The sequence below is a fragment of the Gavia stellata genome, chromosome 6 (assembly GCF_030936135.1).
Source record: "Gavia stellata isolate bGavSte3 chromosome 6, bGavSte3.hap2, whole genome shotgun sequence".
In the NCBI taxonomy this organism is placed as follows: domain Eukaryota; kingdom Metazoa; phylum Chordata; class Aves; order Gaviiformes; family Gaviidae; genus Gavia; species Gavia stellata.
In genome coordinates this window covers 33,152,726-33,177,190 of record NC_082599.1, presented here as the reverse complement: position 1 = coordinate 33,177,190, position 24,465 = coordinate 33,152,726, and the positions used below count along the sequence as shown (strand labels likewise).

Here is a 24,465-nt window from a genome sequence, read left to right as displayed (position 1 = left end):
TGCTTTTTTTTTTTTTTTAAACAAACTACTGGAAACCACCACTTTTTTAAACTTTTTTTATCTTTTGTTCTTTTCTTTCTCTGTTTTTTTACACATCATTCAATCTCTCATGAAATCAAGACTGTTAGCTGGATGACAGAGGAATACACACTGCTGAGTTATTACAACAATAATTTTACACCATCTGAAAAGATAGCTGTACAACAACTGTCCAAACATCAAGTTTCTTACATTAAAGATGACAGGCCACTATTGATTCTGATGTTGTGCAAATACCAAACTTCATTCATGTCTCAAAGAAAAAAAGTTTTAAGTTAATCAGCTGCAGATTACATTCTCCTGGTTTTCTTCATTCATTGTTCTCATAGTGAAGATATCCATTAAAAAGTAAAGAATTACTTTTATTCTCAACAAAATTCTAAAGCTACCAGAAAGCAAAAAACAAACAGGGAAGGGGAGGGGTGAAAACTACAGTAGTCATTAACATACGCTTACGTGCACTACAGAAAATAACATCTTTAGCTTCTATTTTTACCTTAACAGGAAAGTGTGAGACTATTATTAAGACAAAAAAGTTGACTGGAGTTCATCCTAAAGCCTAATCAAATCATACAGTCCAACCATCAACCATATATTTTTATTACTTTAATGACAAATCATGTGAATTTTTGTAATCAATGAATACAGCAGAAAACACTTCTGGGCTTTTTTGGACACCAGAGAAGCCAGCAGTGCTATAAAACTCACTGTATAGTGTTCACCACATCAATTACCAATGTCTTAACAGTTATTTAACCAGCTCAGAGCTGCAGTCTGACTCTGCCCAGCTACTGAATGCACCAGTCTACTTCTAGATAGAGATTCTTAGAAGAAAAATACTGGGAAATTAAATATGAAAATTACACATTTCTTACGAAAATAAAGTTTTCTTTCAGGTACACGTAGAATCCAGATTATAGAGAAATTACTAAACTATGGAGAATCAGTATTTTGAAGTAGAGGGTGCAGAGAAGACTTAGTCCTTTATAAACTTATCAAAGAAATGCACTAGGGTTTGCACGGGGATCCTTTTGGTTCCTGTATCTATATGTCAGCCAGACTCCCAGAATCTGAAAACAAAAATCAAAAATATTATTAAGCAGAGGCTCTCCACCCCATCTTCCATCAGTTTTACCACATATGTTTTAAACACAAAATCCTGACAATTAATTTCCAGTACACAAGTTTAGGATATTTTATTATTGCTAAAATTGCACAACCACACACCAGCTTTCCTAATTAGAAAAAAGAAATCATACCTAGCAACAAAGAAGAACAAAACAAAAAAGCCAAAACTGTATCTGCAATGCAATATATCTCCCATAGGCATGTCTAGCGTTAAATTATTCTTCCGCCTCCCCAAATGATAAATATTCATAAACCTGGTTTTAGTGTAATGATAAATAAATCTTCCAAATTGTTTCATTTTACAGTTACCACTTATATAAGGCTATTTTTCTAGTACATTTTCAAATCTTGTTGTTCCTCCAAACCACCTTCCTCTCTCCCAGCAGCTTCACATTTTTAGTAGACAAATTAAGGGCAGATGTCAGAGTGATTCTTTTTACATTACCCTATCTGTCTTTTTGCTGTAGTATCTACAAACCTTCTGAAAATGGCACTAAGCAGCAGGAGTACTTTCACACGCTCTATTCTGGGGCTATGAAAGACCTTGCTCTGAGGATTTTTATCCACTGACCAATAAAGCAAGTATATGTATCATCTGGATATTAAAGCAAAGAGTCAAAGACCTTTTTAACCTGATGTTTAAAATACAGTTCATTCATCACTCATCATATCTTTGCCCTACAGGAGGCACAAAAAGAAAAATCCCCAAACCAAAAAACCCCAAAGACTGTACGTGTGCGTGGGTGGAGGGAGGCGGGAAGAAGAGGGGAACAAGGTAAAGCAACAGCCCTCTTTTTATTACTTTTGGGGAATGGTAAACCTGAATAGCTAACTTGCTGCAAAACTTAAACTTTACAGCACCACTTTTTAATGTGGTGTCTAGTTGCAGTTTATAGTCTAAATAATAAAGTTGCAAGAAGTCCCAGTGTTTAATAAAGACAAGCCCTCCTTTTTAGCAGAATTAAACAAGCTGATAGCCTGGAAAAATTTGACCTGATTATTTATTTGAGTCCTGAGATAGTACTGAAAGTTCCTCCAATAAACCCCCTAAAATTAATTGTTTCACAAAACAGAGCCTTAAAAGTGAGGAAAAGCACTCAATTTTCTACCCTCCTACTTGCTTACCTCTGTGAAACTGAAGAAGAGTCCTATGCCTCCAACAAATCTCAGCACCATTCCAGAATATTCTTCTATTATCGGTGCACATGGTTGACACTGGTGACTTCTAAAACAATCCTGTAGCAGATACAAACAGAGAATTGCGCTTCATTTTCTGATGACACTTCATCGATTGAAAGCATCTAGTTAGCTCTCTAAAAGACTGCCAGCCATGGACAAAACTCTAGCAGTTTTAAAAGACTCCAGAAAAGTAAGTATATAAATGACAGTGGAGTACAACCTTTGCAAGGTGCTGTGCGATTATGTTTCCAATAAGTTAACTAAAGAGCTTAATATCATTGCAACAACTACCTTACACACTTCTTAAAAAAACTCTGCTTTCTGCAACTATGAAAACAGTTGTGCACATTTGAACAAAGACAATGAAGTGGTAATTTTTTTCATGCTTGAAGAACTTACAGAGGAGCAGGTTTCATTCAGATCAAAAACTCTGAATCCACAACAATTCAGATTTCTCTCAATATCTGTTCTTGCACTGTTAGTGTTATTCCATCCCACCTCTAGAAGTTGACTCTAGAAGGCATAAGCAAATACATATATTAATTGAACGGGTTTACATTTCATTGGAAACCAATATTCTAGGCCAAGTTGATAATTCCCCAACTAAAACCTTCAGATCCTGAAGTCTAACAGAATAATATATTAAAGAATGACTTGAATGTTCAAACAGCCTATATAGCTAATGAAACAGCAGCACCTAGCAGCAGCACACGCATGGTTATAATTAATTTTCTTCCTTTCTTTTTCCTAAACCCAACAAAAGCCCTAGTAATGGGACATGCAAATAATCTAACTGGCACTGCTCAGACTTTAAACAAAAAGTGCGCTTACATGTAAAAGCTGGTTATTTAGTCACTGTACCCTTGCCTGCTTCTTATGCAGTAAGAATTAGTCTCCACATGCCATGGAAGCTGGTTTTACTTTTCAAACTTAAGGGTCACCTCTGTTCCTAATGTAGTTACGACCTTTATCACTTACAGAACAACATTTCAGTGGCTTTATCATCTTAACATTCTGATTATTGTAGATTTCATCAGCTTATTTGGAATTGCTGAACACATGATATAGTCAAGATATCATGCTGCTACACTTGTGACCATAAACCTAGACAGGAAGCATAAAACCAAAACAAATTTAAAAAAAAAAAAAAAAAAAGGAAAAAAAAGACAGCTGAAAGTCATTTTAGGACCCAGATGTATTTCTTTCTAGCTACCAGAGCCAAGCACTGCCTAAGGTCTAGTCCTTATTTAAAAGGATAATGCTGATTTTCTTAAAATATACTCTCCCCATTTTGTGGAATACATGTGTGTGTGTGTGTGTACATATATATTTATAGTATTATGCTATAGATTAACTGAGAAGTCAGGAAATTTTTCTTACCTGCTGTTCCTTGTTTAGTGCCAAACAGGCACAGGAGACTGAAAACTGGACAATAAAGACTAGCAAAAGAATAATCATGTACTGGAAACAGTAGTTAAGGATATACTCTCAAATTAATTTTGCTTTTATGACACATATGGCTAGCTAATGGTATTCCTTATTTCGTTAGGTAACAATAGGTCCTTTAAAACAAAAGAACTATAGAAGTAAATTCTGACTGGAGGTGGAAAAGATGACCCAAATAGTGTTCCCAGAACTCAATCACCACATACTACCTCTTTTTGGCTACTACTATACATAGCTGGTATTTCTGGGTTAGGTGTTTTCTTGCCTAGCAAGACAAGATGAGCAAAGAGGTTAATAAAAGGAGCTTTGAGAGAGAAAAATCTACAGTCAATTTCTGCAGATTTAGGGATTCATGTTGTCATTTCAAGATACTTCATTTAAATAAAGTAGTAAAGAAAATACTTTTCTGAGTATTGCACATTCAGATTTTTTTTTTCTTCAATGACATAAGCTTGTATGTCATTATGACAAAGTTCTTTTTGGAAGACAGCATACAGTGACAGTTGCTTTTGGAACACAGCCTCACACACTTTTGGACTAATGCATGTGAAAACAGTATAAAGCAAAAAGAACAAACTTTGATACTAAAAATCACATTTTCAAAGTCGGGCATTGTCTTCAGAATTTGGCTGCTGTGCTCAGAGGCAGATACTTATCTCATGCAATTAAACTGTTTATAAAGTGGAGATCACTACTTATTCATAGACTGCAACCAGAAAAGTAAGAATTTTATCTGATGAATCTCTTTTTTTGTCCAAACAGATCAATTTTGTTACGCAAGGCAGCACCACAGTCTGCTGACAGAGTGTCAGCAAGCATAAAGGAGCAGCAAAGCACACTGAGAAGGCCTGTGCTCATTTCTAGTCTGGGTTTGCAATTAAAGACTAGGTATGAAAATAAAGGGCTTCTTTACAACCTGTATTACCCACAATGCATTCCCCTGCCAGCTACAACCAGCTCACTATCTGGAAGTATCACCTTTCTGTACCATTAAACATTTATAATTCACATACTCTAGCTTGGTGTAGGGTTGAATACACAGTAAGAAGCACCTGTGACGCAGTGACCCACCATAAAAAGCTCTCAAAAAATGAAAATATTTTCATTTTTGAAAAGAGGAGACGTGAATACTTTTATCTTCAGAGCACAAACAAGGGAGAAAAAAGGAAGCTGGAATAAAGTTAAATGGGAAGGAAGTTTAATTTAGACTGCATTTGACCAAAATAAGATTGTGAATTTCTGTTCTCTTTCTGAAGCACCTTCCACATCAGTCTCAGCTGACAGAGCAGGTCGTTTACATGGTTTGAACCAAGCTGTGATCCATGTAATGCATTAGAAGGATACAAAGAAGAGCAATACTTGATGATGTTTCACCGCACCAATCAATCCGACTAAAGCAATAAGGAAGAGGAAGATTCCTACTGCAATTGCAACTCCAACAACTCTGAAACTAGAGATGAGGCCGAAGCCAATTCCCCATGCCGCAATTCCAATCAGCAGAAGGCTTACCAGCTGGAGGGAAGAGAAAACAAAAAGTTAGTCTGCATATTAAAAGAGGCTCAAACTACACACAGCTACATTCTTTACATTAAAGTTGTACCTTTCTAATAACAATTTTTCTTTCCAGTGCAAAGAGAAGAAACACAACCCTAAACAAACCAATCCTCCACTTCATTGTAGAGATAACTTCAGTTTCAGATGGTTTAAGGCACACATATTCTTCAACACTGTTAATGTGGAGCTGTTATAACTTAATCTACCTACAGGTCAAGCCACATTGCATTATCTGTGACTGACTAGAGACACTGAAGTGTGGATTATAACAGAATTGACAAATAAGCTAAAATCATCAGCTTTAATTCACAGAATGGAATAATAATGAAAATTCCAGATGTCTTCTGAAGCACAGGCAGTGTATTTAAAGAGAATAGGATATACAGCTCCGCAGCTCTGAACACATGAAAAAAGTGTACTTTGCCAAAACTTACTGTAATCAGGAATACAGCTGTATTAATTCGTTAGAGAAGCTCCTATGTCGTTGATGATACAACAGTTAACAAGGTCACACAAAAATACTTTTTAGATCTGTACCTCAAGGACTTCATGTAGTAAAACAATAAAGGTGCCCCATCTCTGCTACGTATTTCTTCAAGTAAATAGCTCTACTATGAAGTCAATCCTATTTCAACACCCAAAACGCTCCTAATGCTGTTTCCTTCCTTTTAAAGATGGTATTCAGGGAAGGCAGGCATAATCTGCCCCAGTTAGTTTACTGGGATTTATTGTTTATATGGGCAGGAAGCTCCAGCCTTTCCTGTTTCCATGCCAAAAACACAGAACAAAAAAAATTTCCAATATGAAAAGCTGCAGAGAAATCTGTAATGAGGTATAGCAGGAGGGAAGCAGCAGACAAAGCCAACCCGGATGTCCAACACACAAGATGCCTAACACTCTCTTGTCTGAAACAGTTAGACCTATGTGTAACATATCACCCATTACATTCTCTGTTAAATAACACCAATTCAACATGCAAGTTTTAACTTTCAAAAACCCTGACCTCACCAAAAAATACCCAGAATTGGTATCATTATTAAAAAAAAAAAACAAACACAAAAACCAGAAAGCAACAACACACAAAAACCAAAATAGTAAGCACTTAGTTTAGTCCAACTATCTGGCTTTATTTGACAAAAAATACAGAGCAAACACTTACACTTGTTCACCAGTTTCCATTCAAACGACGTATCTCATGATATTTTACTTCTTATCCAGAGGGGTGAAAAAAAATAAGAGGAAATTTCCAACTTATCCATCATTTCAGTATACTTACCCTAGAGCAGGGCATTTTTGTTGGTTTTAATACCAAACATGTCTGTGTATTTTTTCAACTTAAGTACTTTTTAGAAGGCTGACCTATGTAATGCTGCTTTTCAAACAGGGAAATCTAAGATAACATCAAGTAAGCTAGTAAAACAAGTAGTGATGCTCATCAAGATCAAAACACAGCAGATGTTCTTTTCATGTGTTCACACAGAACACACATCCAAAAAAAGCTTTTACCAAAAGCCAGTAATTCACAGGAGAAATTTAGGAGAGTCTGCAAGAAGGAGGGTATTTGCCATACCTACACCTCTCTCTTACCACATGAAGAGACAAAAGAATGCTATAAAACTCAAAGGAATTGTTCAATACCAGTAGAGTTTTAGAATTAATTCATGTTTGTCTTTGTTTCTCAAACAAAAAGCCTTAATCGCCATGTTTACTTAAATCCAAAACACCAGGCCAAGATGTCATGAATCTAAACTACAGGGAGGGGGGAAGAAAAAAATAAAACAAAACAAAGCCTTGGCTCTGCCACAGACAGATTTTCTGAATGCATGCTGCACAAGGCTATAAACTTCCTAATGTTGTAACATTAAAAATTAGCCTCGCTAATCAGACAGCTAAGTGCAAGACATACCTGTTCTGATCTATGCCCATTCACTTTATTTCGTCGTCTCATACCACTGGGAAGATTTTTTTTTTTCCACGAAAGTGTCAGAAGTGAGCAACAAAAGAAATCCTGTAACCCAATTTCCAATCCAAAAGCACTGGCTGATGTCCCATGCTCTGCATCAACTTCTAAGCACTGAACTCACATTGCCACTACACAGCTCTTCAAAATGTTATCTTATTAAAAAACATCCTCAAAGGCAATGCCAAATTGGAATTTATTTCACAAAGAAAAGCAGAAGAAACTTTGCTCCTGAGGATTTTCACCAATACTTCTTTCTCCTGCCTGAGCTATGACTGCAAATCTTTATTTTTGACGAACCTGCCTCCAGAATACCAAAATGTGTATTTGTTCAGCTCTTTTCTCATTTCATAAGAGGTCCAAAACAATTAAATGAAATGAGTTTTATGCTTAAAGCATCAAAATCAAAAGAAGAGACCTAAACAAAATCTGTGCCTAAAACACCTACTGGATAAATGCAGTGCATGAGCTGCAGGGTACTAGTTACTTCTTGCTGCTGTTACTCATCTCAGCTTCCATTATTCTGACTATATGTACATGAAATTAGTGTGTATGACACTAAAAGTTATTACCATGACCCCCTGGCCCAAAAAACTTTTCTGGTAGAAACAGCCACATACTGAACCTAGAACTGCTATGGTTTTCAAGTGGGGAAAAAAGTCTCTCTGGCTTTTAAATCCATTGTTGAACCCCAGATGTTCAGGAATCAGGTGGCCGTCTTTGAAAAATAAAGTAACATAAAATAGGTTAGTTTCTCTTTTGATGACATTCCAGTTTTAGAGCTATCAGTCTCATTTTCAAGCTTTACCTCCATAATGCCAAGGCTGTATTTTCTCTTCTTTCACATCACAAAGTTGTCTATTGTCTAATTCCTTAAAACATCTGGAAATTCAGCATGATCACAGATCCATGCTACTGGGTTCTGGGTGGCAAGCTATGTGAAAATGCTGTATCCAGTCAGGCAGATACATGATTTGGATCAAAGTAACAGTTAAAATCGTGGAAAACTGACTTGTGTTTCAAAACTGAAATGGAGACTGCAGGTTTACAAATCATTCCAGAAACAGATTTAGTATGAAGTTGCTGACTCCTCTGCATGTTGACTGAAAGATGAAATTACAGCTATACCTTCATTTTCAGGTTTGGATTGGACTATTTGAATGCTGAGCAATAAAACTATATAGTTTTATAGTGCCATAATGTGAAAAACTAAAGTAACCACAGACTACTACAAACAGGAAAGATAACTTAAACTGTTTTAGGAAGAGGTTTTACAAGTCTGTAAAACAATGCTCATAGCATTAGGCACTGTTTAGCCGCTAGAAATGACTACTCAACAGTGCTTATTCCAGTGTTTTGAAACAAAAGGATTTAGATACAATATTTCTAAAAGTGAAGCTGCTAAGACTTTTTAGTAAAACGTACTTGAAACAAAATTAGCTAGTGACCCTAACTACTTTTAAATGAGTAATACGTACATTCTAAACATACAAGCTTTATTTTCTTATAAAAAAGTCACCGATTTCTGTTAAATAAAGGAAAAAGGACTCTCTATGGAACTTCTGAATGTCACGTTTTATTTTACTGAATCCACATTTCACAGCACCAGAGCTACTCCCAAAAAAACCACCATCATCCTTGGAAGACTGAATGAAGTACATGTGAAACTCCATTTTACCTACATGAGTTTACTTCCATAAAGCTAGCCTTGGTTACTAACACTTCAAATATTTGCTTGATAAATCTACCAGAAATATATGAAATCACAGTCCAGTTTTTAGTGATTAGGACTGATTCTGTTTCCCACAGTAGTTTCATTAGTAAGCTGAAAAGGCATGGGTTGAAGAAATGGCCTGTTAGATTGAATGACAACAGGCTGGACTGCTGAGCTTAAAGGGTGGTAATCAATGGCTCAGCATCCAGCTGGTAGCAGGGAAGGAGCACCACAAAGGCTGATACTGGGGCCAATATTATACAGAAACTTCATCAACAACCTGGGTGATAAGACAGAATGAATCCTCAGAAAATTTATGCATGATACTAAACAAGGAAGAGTGATTGACTCTCCAAACAGAGATTCAACTCACATGGACCTTGATAAATTTGAGGAACAAGCCAACAGGAACCTCATGAAGTGCAAAATTCTGCTCCTGCGATGCTTCAGTGGAGCCTGGGAACAGACTGGTTGAAGAACAGCCTTACTGAGATAGACCTGGGGATTACACTGGTTGACAAGTTGAATATGAGCCAAGAGTCTCCTCTCATTGCAAATAGGAAAAGCCAAGAGGAATGCAATCAAAGGAAACTCAACACTGCTGAGACTGCCCCTCAAATACTGTGTCCTATTTCAAGCCCCCCAGGTCAAAAAGGAATTTGAGAACCTGGAAAGAGTCACTAAAATGGCCTGGAGCCTTGAGGATGATGTTTCAGAAGCAGGTGATGGAGCTGGGTTTGTTTGGTCTTACAAAGAGGCAGCCTAGGGATAATCTAATAGCAACTGAAGCTGAAGGTGCATTACAAAAACAATGGAGACAAACTCTTCTCAGTATTGACTGACTGCAAAAACAAGAGGCAACAACCACAAGTAACGGCTTGGGATGTTCAGACTGGACGTTAGAAAAAACATCTGCAAGGTGGTTTGGTGCCATATTCAGAGAGGTAGCAATCTTTGGTTTTGAGGTTTTCAAGACTCAGTAGACAAAGCCACAGCTGGAAAATAAGTGTTATTCATAATCCTGTTCTGAGCAGGAGCCTGGACAGATGAGCCCCTGAAGTCCCTTCCAACCAACACTCCCCACACACCGCAGCCAGCTCTTCCACCATATAAACTTTGCCACTCTCCACACCAAAAAAATCAAAGTTTTAACAGGCAGATAAGGGACAGATTTAGCACTTACCAAGGACTCTTCTGTACCGTCTAGCTCAGTAAGTAGAGACTGCCACCAGCTCCTAAACCCCATATCAACAAAACGCCTTCTTACAAGCAGTAAGGTCTCTCAATGAAAGAGCAATGAATGATTCCTCAGAAGTACTTACACAGCTTCAAAAACACAAGTACAAGTCCTGTTCTCATAAGTGATTTAAAAGGTCCCATTCACTTAAGGCGTGTTTACATAGAAAGTCATCAGGCATTAAGAGCAAAAGAATTTGTTACAATCTCAAGCTGGAGCAATCTGTCTCACAGAAAGATGCTACAAGAACATACTGTCCACAAACCAGAAAAGAAACACAGAGCCATGGGGAGCATGTGCGGGGGGGGGGGAAGCAGCTATTATTTTAAATTATTATCCTCATTTACTATGTACTATCTCCTCCACCAATACAAAAATCTAGCGACCTTACTTAAAAAGCACACATGCAAACACAGGCTTAGCATAATCCAATATATAAACTTATCAATTTAAAATTTAGTAAATGCTTTACCGGAACAAACCTATAGGTAGCACAAATCCTAAGTGAAGAGCAGTAGTTTTCACTATAAGATCCAGTACTTTTTCTATGAAGTAAAAAAAAAAAAAAGTCAGTGTCTCTATAGGAAAGATTTTAGGGATTGTAAATTAAGATCAGTGGAATGGATCAGACTCCACTTCAAGTACCTTCCATTATATTTGTTTATACTTATATATACACATATGCACACACATTTGAACTTCAGAGATGTTTCAAAAATAACAATTTCTAGACAAAGAAGAATTTCTTTGTCAGAGGTAAAGTCATCATGAGTTTGATTGTCCTGTTCTCCAGTTAACTTATTAACATGATTAATGCATTAGCCTTTACAGTACTTGTCAGGATTTTCTTTCCCCCTACTGCTGCATAAATTACTACTTCTCCTACAAAAAAAAAAAAATCTCTTAATTTGCTCTGTTCTTTAAATTCAAGTTCTCCAGTGCACATAGCTGCTAATTTCCCTCATTCCTGTACTGGAAAAGTAGCTTGGAGTGCTTGCTAGGAAGTCAGTCACATGCAGAAGTTGGTGTCCCCACTGTTTTCTTGTAGCCCCAGTCTAAAAATGAGTTTAGTAAAAACTGCATTGCAGAACTTAAATTTCAAGAAATACAGCCTCACCATTCCCAGGTAAAAAGATTATAAAGCAATCACACTGGTATCAGCAAAGGAAATACTCACAGAATAGCTGTCAGGCTGGATGTGGAACAGGAACTAAAACCAGAGAGATTACACACATGATGAAACACATCCTCCCTAACGTCCCTCTCCACATGTAAGTTCATATTCCACTTCTTTTAAGGGGGCTTTAAAATTTAAACCTCAAATGGTATATATTTTGAACGTAGAGATTTCTAACACCCTCCCCTTCAACTTGGCCAACCATTTCAGCACAGCCATAGAGAATCTAGAAGACAATTCCTCTGGTCCCCTACACTTCATCTAAAACCACATTAAAACAACAGGCTGTATATAGTGGTGCATCTTTAGCAAGCTAAGACTAAGCTAAATCAATTTCCATCACAGCTGTAAGCTAGTCAAACTGTAAGCAACTTTATCTCCTCACAGTACTTCTTCAGCTTTACTGACAGCACAGTAAAAGCTGAGCAGTAAGGAAAGCTCTGGGTACCTCCAAAGGATTTCTAACAGAAAGCAAAATCCTCCACCTTTAGGCAACTTATTTAAATAAGGAGCGATCAGTAGTCTGGTTACTGAAAAGCCTTGAGACACATGATGTGGAACAAGCAATTTAGGTTAAAGGCAGCATTCCTGTCTCTTATCGTGAAAGCCAGTTATTTCAGTTTGACAGCCTAGTTCACAGTTCTTCATGTTATTGGCCAATAATTAAGATCAAATTGGTTTTGACCATGTAACAAGCTTCTTTCATGTTAAAATGGCAGAAGGATTTAACCCCTGTTTTGTACTCCCTGGTCTTTGGAAATGCAAGCTCTCTGCTGTGTAGCAGGAACAACTATCTTCTGAAATGTTTACTTTGGCTTGCTTGTTTGTTCATTGTTTTTTAATAAGTTGTGAAACGTTTTCAGGAAGCTCGGTGATCCCACAGATCCTTCTTCCACACATGTATCTCCCTCAACACAGCTAAAAGAAAAGAAAGAGCACAGCTAATGATCTAAGCTACAAGACTACTACAGGGCATTCAAAGGGCTTCTTGATAATTGCACTGGTTTTACAGTGTCCATCTGCACCGCTAGGATGGCCAAAAACATCAGTGGTATCAAAACAGACCATGCTCCATACAGCCTCCTCCTGCTGTGCCCCGTCATTCTACAGTTCTTTCACTAAACACAGTCTGCCTTCCCAGCTCCAAATGCCACTATGCACTCTGCGCCAGACAAATGAAAAAACCAAAATGCACTCATATGTGTTCTACAGACCCAGCACACATCTCAATTCTGACCTGCTACCACAAAGCGCTGTTACTTTGGCTATAAGCTGACATACAGTATAGCTAAGGGCATTCCCAGGCACTGGTGAAAAGTCTTAAAATATGTATCGATATTTTTGCTGTAGTCACTCTTCGGTATTCGCAAGCGTGAGCACAGAAGCCTCCCCAAAAAGCCAATAAAAACAAAACACCCCAAGACTAAATTGATATGACCAACATTAACATTCCCTGCCACATACCTGGGAGCTTCTGTACCACTGTTTTATCTACACATCAAGACTAGATAGCACAGCTTATACTGCTGCCTTCAAAACGTCCTTGGGAAAGACAGAAATGGCTCCAAGTCAACCTGCCCCACTTGCTGAGCATCCAGTTAGGATAATGAGCTAGACCAGCCCAGCACAGGTTGGTGCTGGGGCAAACTCTTGACACTGTAATCCTAAATGCTGACTATAGACTACCAGACACAGCAAACAGCAGGTATTTACTGGTCACTTCTTACAGCTGAAAACAAACTTATACAAACCAAAATGGAATTGAACTCAGAGATCACAGGTTCATTTACCACTGTGAAAGAAACTGGCACATGAGGCAAGAACTGTCTTTCCCTAATTTGTGTCTGACAGTACCTGGCTCCGTGTAGCCACTACAGCAGGCAGGAATTACCAGAAAACACTGCAAACAGTCCCATTTCCTTTCCCTAGGAAAATCCAGATATTCAGCCTGCCTCAAACACTATGTTTCCCCTTTGCAGAGGAAAGGGAGATGGAGCCAGCAGATCTGCATGGAAGATGCAACGTGCTCATCCCTCTGCATCAGGAATGCTGCAACTAAGACAAACACTATTAAAAACCCTACCACGCCAAACATGTGCTGTCCAAATCTGAGAATTTCTGTTCTCATCTTTGCAAACCTCCATAATACAGGAAAAGCAATTTTGATAAAGAGGGCAGAAATGCACTAATTACACTTTCAATAAATACTGCACCCAGAGAACAACTGGCAGCAATAGAAAAAAACCCCTTTAAAATACAATGCTTTGGAAAGTGATGCCAGAACCAGGACACTTAACAGGCAGTCTAGAAAACAAGTTCAGAGAGCAAAGTATTGTAAGTCGTAAATGATTTTGATAAAAGTACTTTCTAATGTTAAGAGGAAACATGGATGCTCTTGTGGAATGAACTCTGCGCTACTAAAAAATACACACTTCTAAAGGTAAAGGTGCCATATGTTTTACTTTAAATCAAATAGCCACTCTAGGTGTAAGCAAAACTGAAAGCCTGCTTATGAAAACAAAGGCAAGATGTTTACATACTGACAACAAACAGTTCATGTTTGCTGCTGCAGCAATAATCAAGTAGCTGCTTGGGTGACAAAAAGAGCACACACCATCAAATGAACTGTCAGGTTTTTTTTAATTTAAACATTTAATCTCATGGCCCAGCTACCACTTCAATCTTTCATCACTAGCTAGGACTTAGGAATTTCCCTTTCCTTTCCGAGAATCTGATTTGAAATAAGATATCAATTGTTCACACTTCAACACAATTACTCAAGACTTCCTTGGAAGGAACACTGTCTACCTAAGGAAATCCTGGTCTGGTTAAAGTGAGCAAATATCGGTGGAGCCAGCATCTAGGGTTCTCATACCTGGAAGATAAGAAGTCTTGAGTTACGTACACATCCTTGAACTTGGCTGAACTGTGAGGACAGGCATTTTAAACAGTTTGTATGGGTTTGCCATTCAATGGGAAATGTAAATATGATTGAATAAATAAAGACAAAATTGGTCAGATACCCAAAACTAGTATTTTAAAGGTCCTTGTATGCAGACGGTTCTTCCATGTAAGACTTTATTCCGGCAGTACATGTCATTATATACACACCAAGGCAAGAAATAGTCTCAATTATTTTTCTCTACTCTTCCAATATCCATAAGGAACCATACTGAAGTCAGCAAGACTCAGCATATATGCCAGAATTACTCATATAAAATAGATTTAAAAACAGAATCAGGGCCTAAGGACATTAACTTAGTCCAAGGAAGAACCAAAAGTCATCAGCAAAGTACCATCTGAAAAGAACATTAAGTGAGCAATTAGGATAGTGGGTTTCTGGCTTCTTGCCTTAAACCAGTAACTGATTACTGCCAGGACATACATTTTTCTTGGTGTACTACCGTAAAAAGTAAAACAAGACAGCATTTAAAAAAAAAAAAAAAAACAAGCTCCAATATCCTATTCTAGAAGTGTTTTAAAGGAAAGCAGAATATAAACTGTAACCCCCGATATACAGTTCTGAGGGTTAATTCATTCCAAGCACGTGATACAGACACATCAATGCTAGCTAGAAAAACATTCAAGAATTGTTACCTGTTTGAGCTTATATCCCTTCTTACCCCCACTACTCCCTTCCCACCTATTATTACTGTGAATTAATATTGTTTAAAAAGACGATGATGAAGTTCTTGCTCTGGTTGTCTTCTGTATTTTTTTTCCAGCTGGAAAAAAAATCATTCATTGTGCTGTTGCAACTCAAGTGTTGTATTGTCAGTTTTTGTCTAACCAAGGAACAGAGAAGCCCACACATTTTGCTAGATCAACTGCACCGGGCCAACTAAACACCTTAAATGTTATTTCTGCCACTCACAATTTAAAAGCATTAGTCTTGTAACTTGCCTATAATTAATAAGCAACACAAGCAATCACAATCAGATATGCCAGTTACTATAATTCAAAGTTGTCATTCTTCCCCTTCAGCAAAAAACATATGTTCTACATAGGTCAGATGAAAGAATATCAAGTGACACCCACGAAGTAAATTCTACTCAAGGAGACATCAGAGCAAGATTAAGGTCATATGTGCATTGTGCAGGTATCACAAACAGAACTACAGAGGTCCTAAAGATCAACACACCCTTGCTGAGGTCAAACACACCCCAAAGACCTACCAGACCACTTACACCTGATTAATATATGGCTGTAGGAATAAGTGATGGTGTCTTCACAAAAAACACCTGCTGTCCACATGACATCAAAATGAGATTTGTGCATGTAGTGTGGGTTAGAAAGATCCAAATTTCTCTCACTCTTCTGTCACTCAAGACATAATAATAATAACAAAAAGAAGTCTCACATTAACCTCTGGAATCGGGATGAGACAATTCACCTATAACCCATCTGGTGGGATGGGGCGATCCCACGAAAAGTTGGCCAAGATGATCTTTAGAGGTCCCTTCCAACCTGAGCTATTCTATGATTCTAACTTACCTTCATCATGACAGTCTACATACACTAAACTTACCTCCAACTACAGATGCCAAACAAAGCAATGCCTACCCGCTCCCCTCTATTCCGGCTAGGGGTAGCATGGGCAACCCAGGTGACTTTCACAACGGGTAGGCTGGGCTCCCTAAGCACGCTCCAGACACTTTTTCAGGGACATACTCCACTCTGCAAGCTCCTCCAAGGAAGCACACGCAATAGCACAGCCTCTCAATATTCTACTCTTTTCTGAGGGAACAAGGGTCACCTCATACACCAAAAAATATAATAACAAACAACTCTGGCTTCAGCACAGGCACTTCTACATCCATTCATGCTCCATCCTGGGGATTACCATCAGGTCCAGTAACTGTCAGCTATGAAAACTGTTCTGATGAACAGCATTAGGCCTGTTTGTTCTCCTGTATTGCCTTCAGTCAAGATCAGGCAGTGCTTTCAGAAAAGCCCGCAAGCACTGGCTGACCCTAATTTCAGCCTGGTGGAAGTCACCTCCAAGCACGGTTGTTAACATGAAATATTAGACATACTACCTCTCTAGAAGTGCTGTGAAAGGAAGCCATTACACATAGTCCTGCTTCTTGCTATTTCTGTGTCATCTTAAAAGAGATAGTGAGGAGAAAACCCCACCGCTATACCACAATTGGAGACGTTATTGTTCTCTGTTGGAAACAGGTCCTCCAACTTGGCCAAACAAAAGCAGGCACCTGCCTGGAGATCCCCAGCAGGGGGGATCCCCAGTTACTTCAGCTCAGCGTACTACTTTTTTTCCCCCCATCACACATGTGCCCACTGCCCCAAAGCAGCCAGACTGTGTAACTCGCTGGTCCATCCCAGGGCAGAGCAGGGAAGCCGGCTTACCAGGGGTCTGGGGGCTCTCCAGCGCACCCCCCTCCCTCTCCAATGTGCTGTGGTCTGTACGAGTCTCGTAGGGCCAAACAGACCGACATGGCACTTGTCACTCACCGAACTGCACTTAATTCGGTGCTGCTCCCTGCCTGAGGAACAACAAACCCTTCCTCGTTCACGCCTGGGTTGGCGCAGCGACCTTTCCAGACACAGAAAACGGGCACCGGCGGGCCGGGCCTCCCCCTCCCCACGGGGCCGCCCCCTCCCCAGACCAGGCCGGCCCGGCGAGGGGGACGCAGGAGAGGAGACAACCCCGCCCCGGGCTAGCAGCGCTGGCCGTGCCGCCTGCTCCCGCACCGCCCTAGATTTTGATCCCGGGGAGCCACGTCCCTGTGGTGACAAAGCCCGGCCTGAGCCGTGCCGCAGCCCCCCCAGACGGAAGCCGCGACCGAGCAGTGGCCCCGGCTCGGAGCCCCCCCCGCCCGGCGAAGGGAGGCCGCCTCAGGCCGGAGTGAGCCCCGCCGCCTCCCCTCCCCACCCAGCGCCGGAACCCGCAGACCGAAGGAGACCCCCCCCAGGCAGCCCGCACTCCTGCCGCCGCCTCAACCTGAGCGCGGCGGCCACGCACCGTGTAGAGCAGGTTGAGGGCGCAGAGGCAGTTCTTGGAGCAGGCGAAACCCCCGCACACCATCGCGCCGCCGCTGCCGCCGCCGCCGCCAGGGAACCACGCAGCAGGAGGCCGTCGCCGCGCCGCCCCGCCCCGCCGGCCACCAGCGAGCGGGCGCGGCCGCAGCAGGTGAGCGGCGCCCACCGCCTACCGCCGCGCCCGCTGATTGGCCGCTCCCGGGCGCAAAGGTAAAACTGTGCAAGTGAGGAGGCGCGGAGGGGGCTGGGAGGGCTGGCGGCGGCTCTGCCCGCTGGGCCCAGCACCCGCTGTCTGCGGGCACCAGGGCGCTGGGCTTCACCCTCGGCCTCGCCGCAGGGACCCAGCCCGGCCTCGCGGGCAGTTCTATTGGGGGGCGGCGGCCGCCCGCCACCCTCTATTGTTACGAAGGCCGCCGGGGCCCACGCCTGGCCCCGGGGTGGTGGAAGGCGGCCGGCCTGTTGGGAGTTGCCCGCCGCCCCACCCGGGCCCGGGGCACCGGCCCTGGGGCTGGCAGCGCCTGCGGCCCCGCTGCCGGAGGCGGCCCTTGGGTGGCCCCGGCTGTGTGCTCTGCCTGCGAGATGAGGCGGGAGGAGGGAAGCTCGCTGGGGCCTTACCTAAGGGTGGCTGGAGGAGGTTTAGCATCTCCTCGGCCATTTTGTTGTTTAGGGAACGACAGGTTCCTCCCTTCCCCTTCCGTGACTGTTGAGATCTATAATCGATGACCTAGTCCCTTGTGTAATCAAAAGGAAACATCCAGGGATTTACTTTTCCAGGCCATTAAAGTATTGGGAGTACTGTTCCAGTTTTACCAGCTATTCATCCGTATTTTTATTTCTCTTTTTAAATTTTTGTTTAAAATGCATATTAACAGTCCTGTTTCCAATATGCCTCTTCTTACATATTTGCATCTGTATATTTCCTTAGTTTGAGGGTTAAATATTTTTACTTACAGGTAGTCAAAATCCTCCATTTCTATTAATAATTTCCTACGAATCAGTACCAAGTTTTTGTTAGTGTTTTTAATTGCCTGGAATGGTGTCCCAGTTCACTAGTAGCCTCCAAAATCCTGTCTGCACAGTCACCGTGGTATACATCATACTGTGCTGTATGACGCTTTATAATAAATACAACAAATCCAATAACTGCCAGCTACTTCAGCATGTACGTGTGTTGCAGGATTAGCATCCAAGATATTTTCTTATCTTTTGGCTGGGCTTCACAAAGAGACAAGGAGACATATGTTCCTCCCCTGGGATGTCTGTAAGGGTTTACAGTGTGGTAGTTTTACTTCAGTGTTTGATGCCACAGAAGTTGTGATGGTCAGTTCCTAGTAAACAGAGGAAGCTGCATCTACTTTCTGATGAATTCACAACAATTCTTAATAGGAACTTGTCATCAAAACAATTTAAGAAGGAAATTCCAAAAGCATTTTGGTTTATGTAATTTGGCTGGCCTCCGTCTGCTAAGGGAAGCTGCAGCAGGCTAATAATCCTTGCCAGCAGTAAGACACAAAGAGGCTGAACAGCAGCAGGCTTTGTCTTTCCTGGGCTGTCACTCAGTTTTGGGGGGTTTTTTTGACATCTTTTTTCCATGCTCTTTGATATTTTGCCAGACTTCTGCAATTAAATATAGTACACGTTTCTTTCTCATGCAATAACAAAAACTCATCACTTTTTTACTGATGTATATCTACCTCACAGCTGCTAGCCAGGCAACAAATTAAAATTCTCCAATATTTGTGACCACAAATTGAATGTGAATGCTCAACAGCTGCTGAAGCTGTTTGTTTGTTTCTATACTTGACAGACACAGACTATCCCTGCTGCTGGAGCTTTGTGAAGTGACAGGAGGAGTGAAAAATCTGTTGTGTTTTTTTTCCCCTTGCTAATTAAACTGATGATGTTGTGGCTAATTTGGCTTATCGGGAATGCAGATTTACTGACTGGAGCTACTGCCTTTACTGGGCCATGCTTCTGACCTTATGAGCCCAAGTCTGGCAGAGCGTAAGCCCAGTATAAAGTCACTTGCTTCAGTGCAATTTTACCAGCTGCTTTTAATTTCATTGTAAAGACTGGTTTCAGAAATTGTTTGATGCCCTCTCGATAGGAAAGAGTACCTTGAACACACTACACCCTTTCCTGAACACAAGAAGCCATCAGCATATCAAGTGTTTTTTGTTGGATTTTGTTGCAAATGCTTACATATAAAGTTACTGTACTATTGTTCCTTTGTTATAGTGCTGAATTATTCAATATTATCATCCACTGCCCTTCTTCTTAGAAGATCTCTTTCACTATTAATTATTAAAAGGTGTACCTCCACTTTCTTAATTAATGCTGGTGTTTCTTGTTAAGGGACCCAGCTCCTACAGTCCTTTGTGAATGAGAAGTACCTACTACAGGTTTACTTCTTCAGATTCGGGTAGGCATCTAACCATGACTAATACAACTTGGTTTGTACCCACCTCTGACCATAAATTCTGGGGCACAGTGCAGCTGGTATAAAAAATCAGAGGCTTCAGTTAAGTAAATAGAGCTATGACGAATGCAGCTGGGGTCTAGTTACTATTTTTTTTTTTCTTCCAGTTCTGTTCACAAGTTATAGTGCAAACTTGGAATGATATGCTTTAGGTTTAGAATAATACTTTTGCTGTTACAGCATTCAGCTGTGCTGACTGCTGTGATTTCTGGTGGTGGTCAGGAGTATGTCTGTGCTCCTATTACCCATCAGGCTGCAGAACTTCACTTGTATTCTGCCTAGAACTAAATTGGCTTAATTCTTTAAAATGGATGGTAACTAATTGTTAGTTATAAAAAGGCTCTCTTGTATTGGAGGGAAATCTTTCCTTCTCTGTAGGGAAAGCACAGATAGTGTTTATTTGATTATTTTTTTAAAAGATTATTTAAATAGCTGGTCCAAGTGAGGATCCTAAGTATTTGTCTCCTCACCTTTTGTCTGTATAGGGGACAAATTCTGCATTCCCATCTGTTACATGAATCCAGAGCTGCGAGACATATCCAAAAGCAGAATATGCCTTTTCCTTTTCTTCCCTCACTTTTTTCTGATGCTTATTCTCCACTTCCTTGCACAGTCTTTGTTCTCCTGCCCTTCTTTGGTGTCTTTCAATGGCACTGCTGGCAACAGGAGCCATGAACAGCGTGAATTAGTCATTCTTTCATGGGAAACTGCGATGGGGGGAGAGTACACTGGGCACTTGTAATGCTGCTGACGTGCACTTACAGACGGTACAAAAGTATGCAAGGGAACGCTTCTGCAAGGAGAGAGAGGAGTGAAAACACAGTTACGGGGGCTCGATGCCGGCACACTTCTCGCTAGTCAGAAGAGCTTCAGATGGAGCCATTTGGGTAGTTTACTCTTCATTTCCCTTTAAAGCTCGCATCAGCTGGGGTTGTTTCTAGGAGGTTTTCTGCATGGGGCCTTCTGCTGAAACACTCTGAATGCAAACTCAGTGTGTAGGCAAATCTCTTCTGTTTCTGTAGGCTGCGATCCCACATTATTGCTGCTGCTTTATGTTATTTATTTGCGATCCCACATTATTGCTGCTGCTTTATGTTAGTTATTAGTTCCTGAAATCTAAAGTTCTGTGTCACTTCTGAGGCACAAATTTGAAATGTGAAGGCTCAAGTATATACAAAGTTCTCTTAAAGTATATGCTATTGTCTTAGAATTTAGACAGTGTGACCTTTTTTCTTACTCTCTCCTATTACAGAGTGTCTAAAACATTGTAAGTGAAACATTGTTTGCAGAAATTGATTTTTATCGCTTTATTTTTCCCAGGTTTACAATGAGCTGTTGACAGCACTTTGAGTAGTTCATTTCACTCTTTGTCTTATAAAGTCATTTTTCTTCCCCTGTTGTTTGTGTAAAATCTCTCACGCACATCAAAAATGGGGAGGGGAAAAACAGGGTTAAAACGAGCCAGGTATTTCCAGGAGTAGGAATGCCACATGCAATCTCTGTACTTGTAATTATTGAAGTTTGACTTTCTCTTCTTAAATGTATAAATAAAATACTTGTGATAGTCGGAAAAATGAACTTGGAATGTACCTTGCACAATTTTCTTCTCTGGCTACATTTGTCTTGGTATTTCTGTTTGTTTTGTTGTTTTTTTGAAGTCTAGCATTACTCTTTTTGCTTGTTTTAAGACACTATAGGAAAACTGCAAATGAAAGTGTTAAAATCCGTGATTTCGTACTTGTTGCTATGATGATGCAGCATGTAGGGAGTTTCTCATTTTCCTTTTATACATGCAAACAGGTCCCATAGGTTTGTTTTTAGAGCTTACTGCATCAGCCCTAAAAACCAAGCCAAGCATCTGCTGTCTGCCTAAATTGTTTTCAATGTATTTATTATATACAGTTGACATTTTTAAATGTTAGCGTTGAGGTGCATAGCGAATATGCACAAAGGGATAGGGTTTCAGCTGGCTTAACCTGGAGTAAATAAAGGACTTACTTATTCTACCTTGGCAGCTGACCATTAAAGCATGTTCCTGTGCTTGGACCAGTAAGTGTGTCTGAAGTTTGATGATGGCTGTAGGATTTGTGTTAGGGTCAACAAAGTCTGTGAAGTAAAATGCTGTTCATGATCAACCGTGTCTCTCCATGGAAAGTAGAGGTTCCAATGTCCAGTCATTTCCTGCGTCACTGAAAAGGGAAATCTGAGTCATCTCGGTCACCTGAACAGCCTCAGTTATTCAGTCACCTTAGTTATCAGTAATGCAGCAGGTAGAATATATGGTGTCAGTAAAACATACACTTAAAATGTTATCTGCAGTTAGAATTGAGATTTTTTTAAGAGCTAAATTCAGTGCAAATGTCCTGTGGACATACCCCGGTTATTCCCTGAATTCTTTCGTAATTAATTCTCTGTGCCACGGTGTTTGCATGCAGTCATGAATTTCTCTCCACTTCCTGGAACAAAATCAGTTCCCCAGCAGTGCCATTGTGCCATTCCGCGCCCAACCTTAAAGAAGCCCTTTCTAGCACCAGGCAGTGAGGAATAGCAGAGGCAGGCGTAGCTGTTGCATGGATCTTCGCTGTCTTATGGGTAGACGCACAAGGTGGTGTGGTGGTGTTTCATGTTGATGATCATTATGAGCCAGACACGAGGGAGAAACAATTCTGGCATACAGAATAAACTTGCCTGTGTTGTTTGGATTGGAGGTTCTTCTCTGCAGAGAAGAAAAAACATACAAAACTGTTTGGCATTTTTATTTATTTATTTTTAGTGAAGTTCGAACCTTGTAGATTGAGAAAAGGAAATTAGGACAGGAAAATAGGCCGTTTAAGTAGAGGGGCTAGAGCAACCCACAACTAGGTCAGAAAATAACTCCTCCAAAAGCACAAAGATACAGCAAATGTTCAGTTTAATAAATCTGACAAGTGGTTAAAAATGACTACTGAAGAAATAACGGTTCATTCATCTTTGCCCTTGGAAAGACAGATGCTGAATGTATTGTTTGTGAAACTTCCTGACCAAAATCAAAACGGCATAAAGTGCTTGGATTAAGCCTGGAAAGTTAAATCGCTGTTAGAAAACTACCTACAAGAGAGACTCTTTTCAAGCAAAAGAAGCTACAGGCAAGCATGAGGCCATTGTTCTGGGTGGAGCGGCTGGATATCCAGCCTTGCTTTTTAAGCCATTCTTTATAATTCCCACCAGATCTACCATGCAGTGGGTGAAAATAACATTGGAGTGTAACAATAGCATGTCTACTTGTTAATTCAGTTGATGCCCATGTCTTTAGAATCGTCCCATGAATAGCACTTGCCAGACAAAAGATAGACTTTGTGAAGTTTGTCCCTGTAGTGTTTACAGACAGGTGAGGGGAAAAAGAAAAAAACAACTAAGAACTAAAATAGCACCAAGACACTGACTTTAAAGCAAAGTGTATTTCGGAGGTCAGGCTTCTAAACATGGTAAAAGAGGCAAATACTCATTTTATAGGTTCAGAAGCTAGTTCTTGGGATTTTCTGAAGATCTTAATTGTAAGAATCACCTTTTGGCACATTTAAAATCCATTTTGAATTAAGCTGATAGGGGATTAGGATAAGGAGATTTTGTTGCATCTAATGTATTAAAGAAACAACTGGAGGCTCAAAATAGCAGTATAATGATATTTTGAATAGTAGCACATGAAAGGCTTGACCCAAAGCCCAGTCCCTCTGTTCAAGACCAGGATTCTGGGTTGTCCTGGAATTGGGCTGGTTTTAGTTAAGTCCGGAAGAGAAAAAGGCAGAATTCTAGATCCAGGCAGTGAAGTGGTCTAATGCTTCCTGCAGCCAAATCCAAACTTATTTGTGCTGTTATATATAAAGCATTTGCATGTCTCTCTGGAGGGGTGGATAACTGTTGAGAAGGTAGCCTCTTGGAGACAGTGTTTATCATACTCTGTTCTCATGGGAAGTATATCAGTGCAGTGTGCTGGCACCTGATCCACTGTCACATCTGTTCGTCAGGTCTGAAATAAACCCAGGAAACTTCAACAGTAAATATAAGTTAGGACAGTAACTCTGTGATTAACAGGACATGTTAGTCTGTGGACTAACAGTGGGGTGTAAGCAGTGGGAAAGTAAATAGTTTTCAGATTAATTGCAGTTTTTATTGGTCTTATGTCTGCTGCAGGTTCTCATTACCATCACATCCCAAAGATTTCCTCTTTCTCAGGTTCAGGTGGAAACCCTCACCATTTGGTTTTGGTTTGCAGGGAAAAAGGATACCATCCGCTGAATGCCCTCCCAGGTGATTCCCTGGGAGAGTTCCAAGAAATCCTGAAGTACTCAGGCATCACATGCTAAGAAGCAGAAATCCGAAGTGTTTACAAGTATGTAGAAGAACAGTAGAGGACAGTCTAAGCAAGACCTTGTTCTGTGGGGAGAAAAGCTGTGCATCACAAAGGAAGTTCAAGCACCAAGGTTCTGATGCAAGCTGCTTAGCTAAGTGTTTGTCACCAGGTCTATCTGTTGACTGTGTCACTGTTCATCCTGTGCACGTGAGCTGTGTGACA

General features: G+C 40.5%; 1 protein-coding gene across 1 annotated transcript; it reads right to left on the bottom strand.

Moving 5' to 3' along the window:
• Positions 1 to 505: 505 nt before the first annotated feature.
• Positions 506 to 17,485, bottom strand: TSPAN13 (tetraspanin 13). The gene is made up of 6 exons (XM_059818721.1): positions 17,418 to 17,485; positions 5,137 to 5,304; positions 3,727 to 3,807; positions 2,746 to 2,859; positions 2,293 to 2,403; positions 506 to 1,109 (listed from the first exon to the last, which is right to left on the bottom strand). Exons 1-6 carry the CDS (start codon positions 17,478 to 17,480, stop codon positions 1,035 to 1,037), a joined length of 612 nt encoding a protein of 203 aa, XP_059674704.1. The 5' UTR covers positions 17,481 to 17,485; the 3' UTR covers positions 506 to 1,034.
• Between the last annotated feature and the right edge of the window lie 6,980 nt (positions 17,486 to 24,465).

Excerpts from the sequence above, each read along its gene's own strand:
- TSPAN13 (XM_059818721.1), bottom strand. The coding sequence starts at position 17,480 with ATGGTGTGCGGGGGTTTCGCCTGCTCCAAGAACTGCCTCTGCGCCCTC. Across the intron at positions 3,808-5,136 it reads ATCAAGTATTGCTCTTCTTT|TACATGATTATTCTTTTGCT; the intron begins GTATCCTTCTAA and ends TACTGTTTCCAG. Across the intron at positions 2,404-2,745 it reads TGAATGAAACCTGCTCCTCT|GATTGTTTTAGAAGTCACCA; the intron begins GTAAGTTCTTCA and ends TATCTGCTACAG.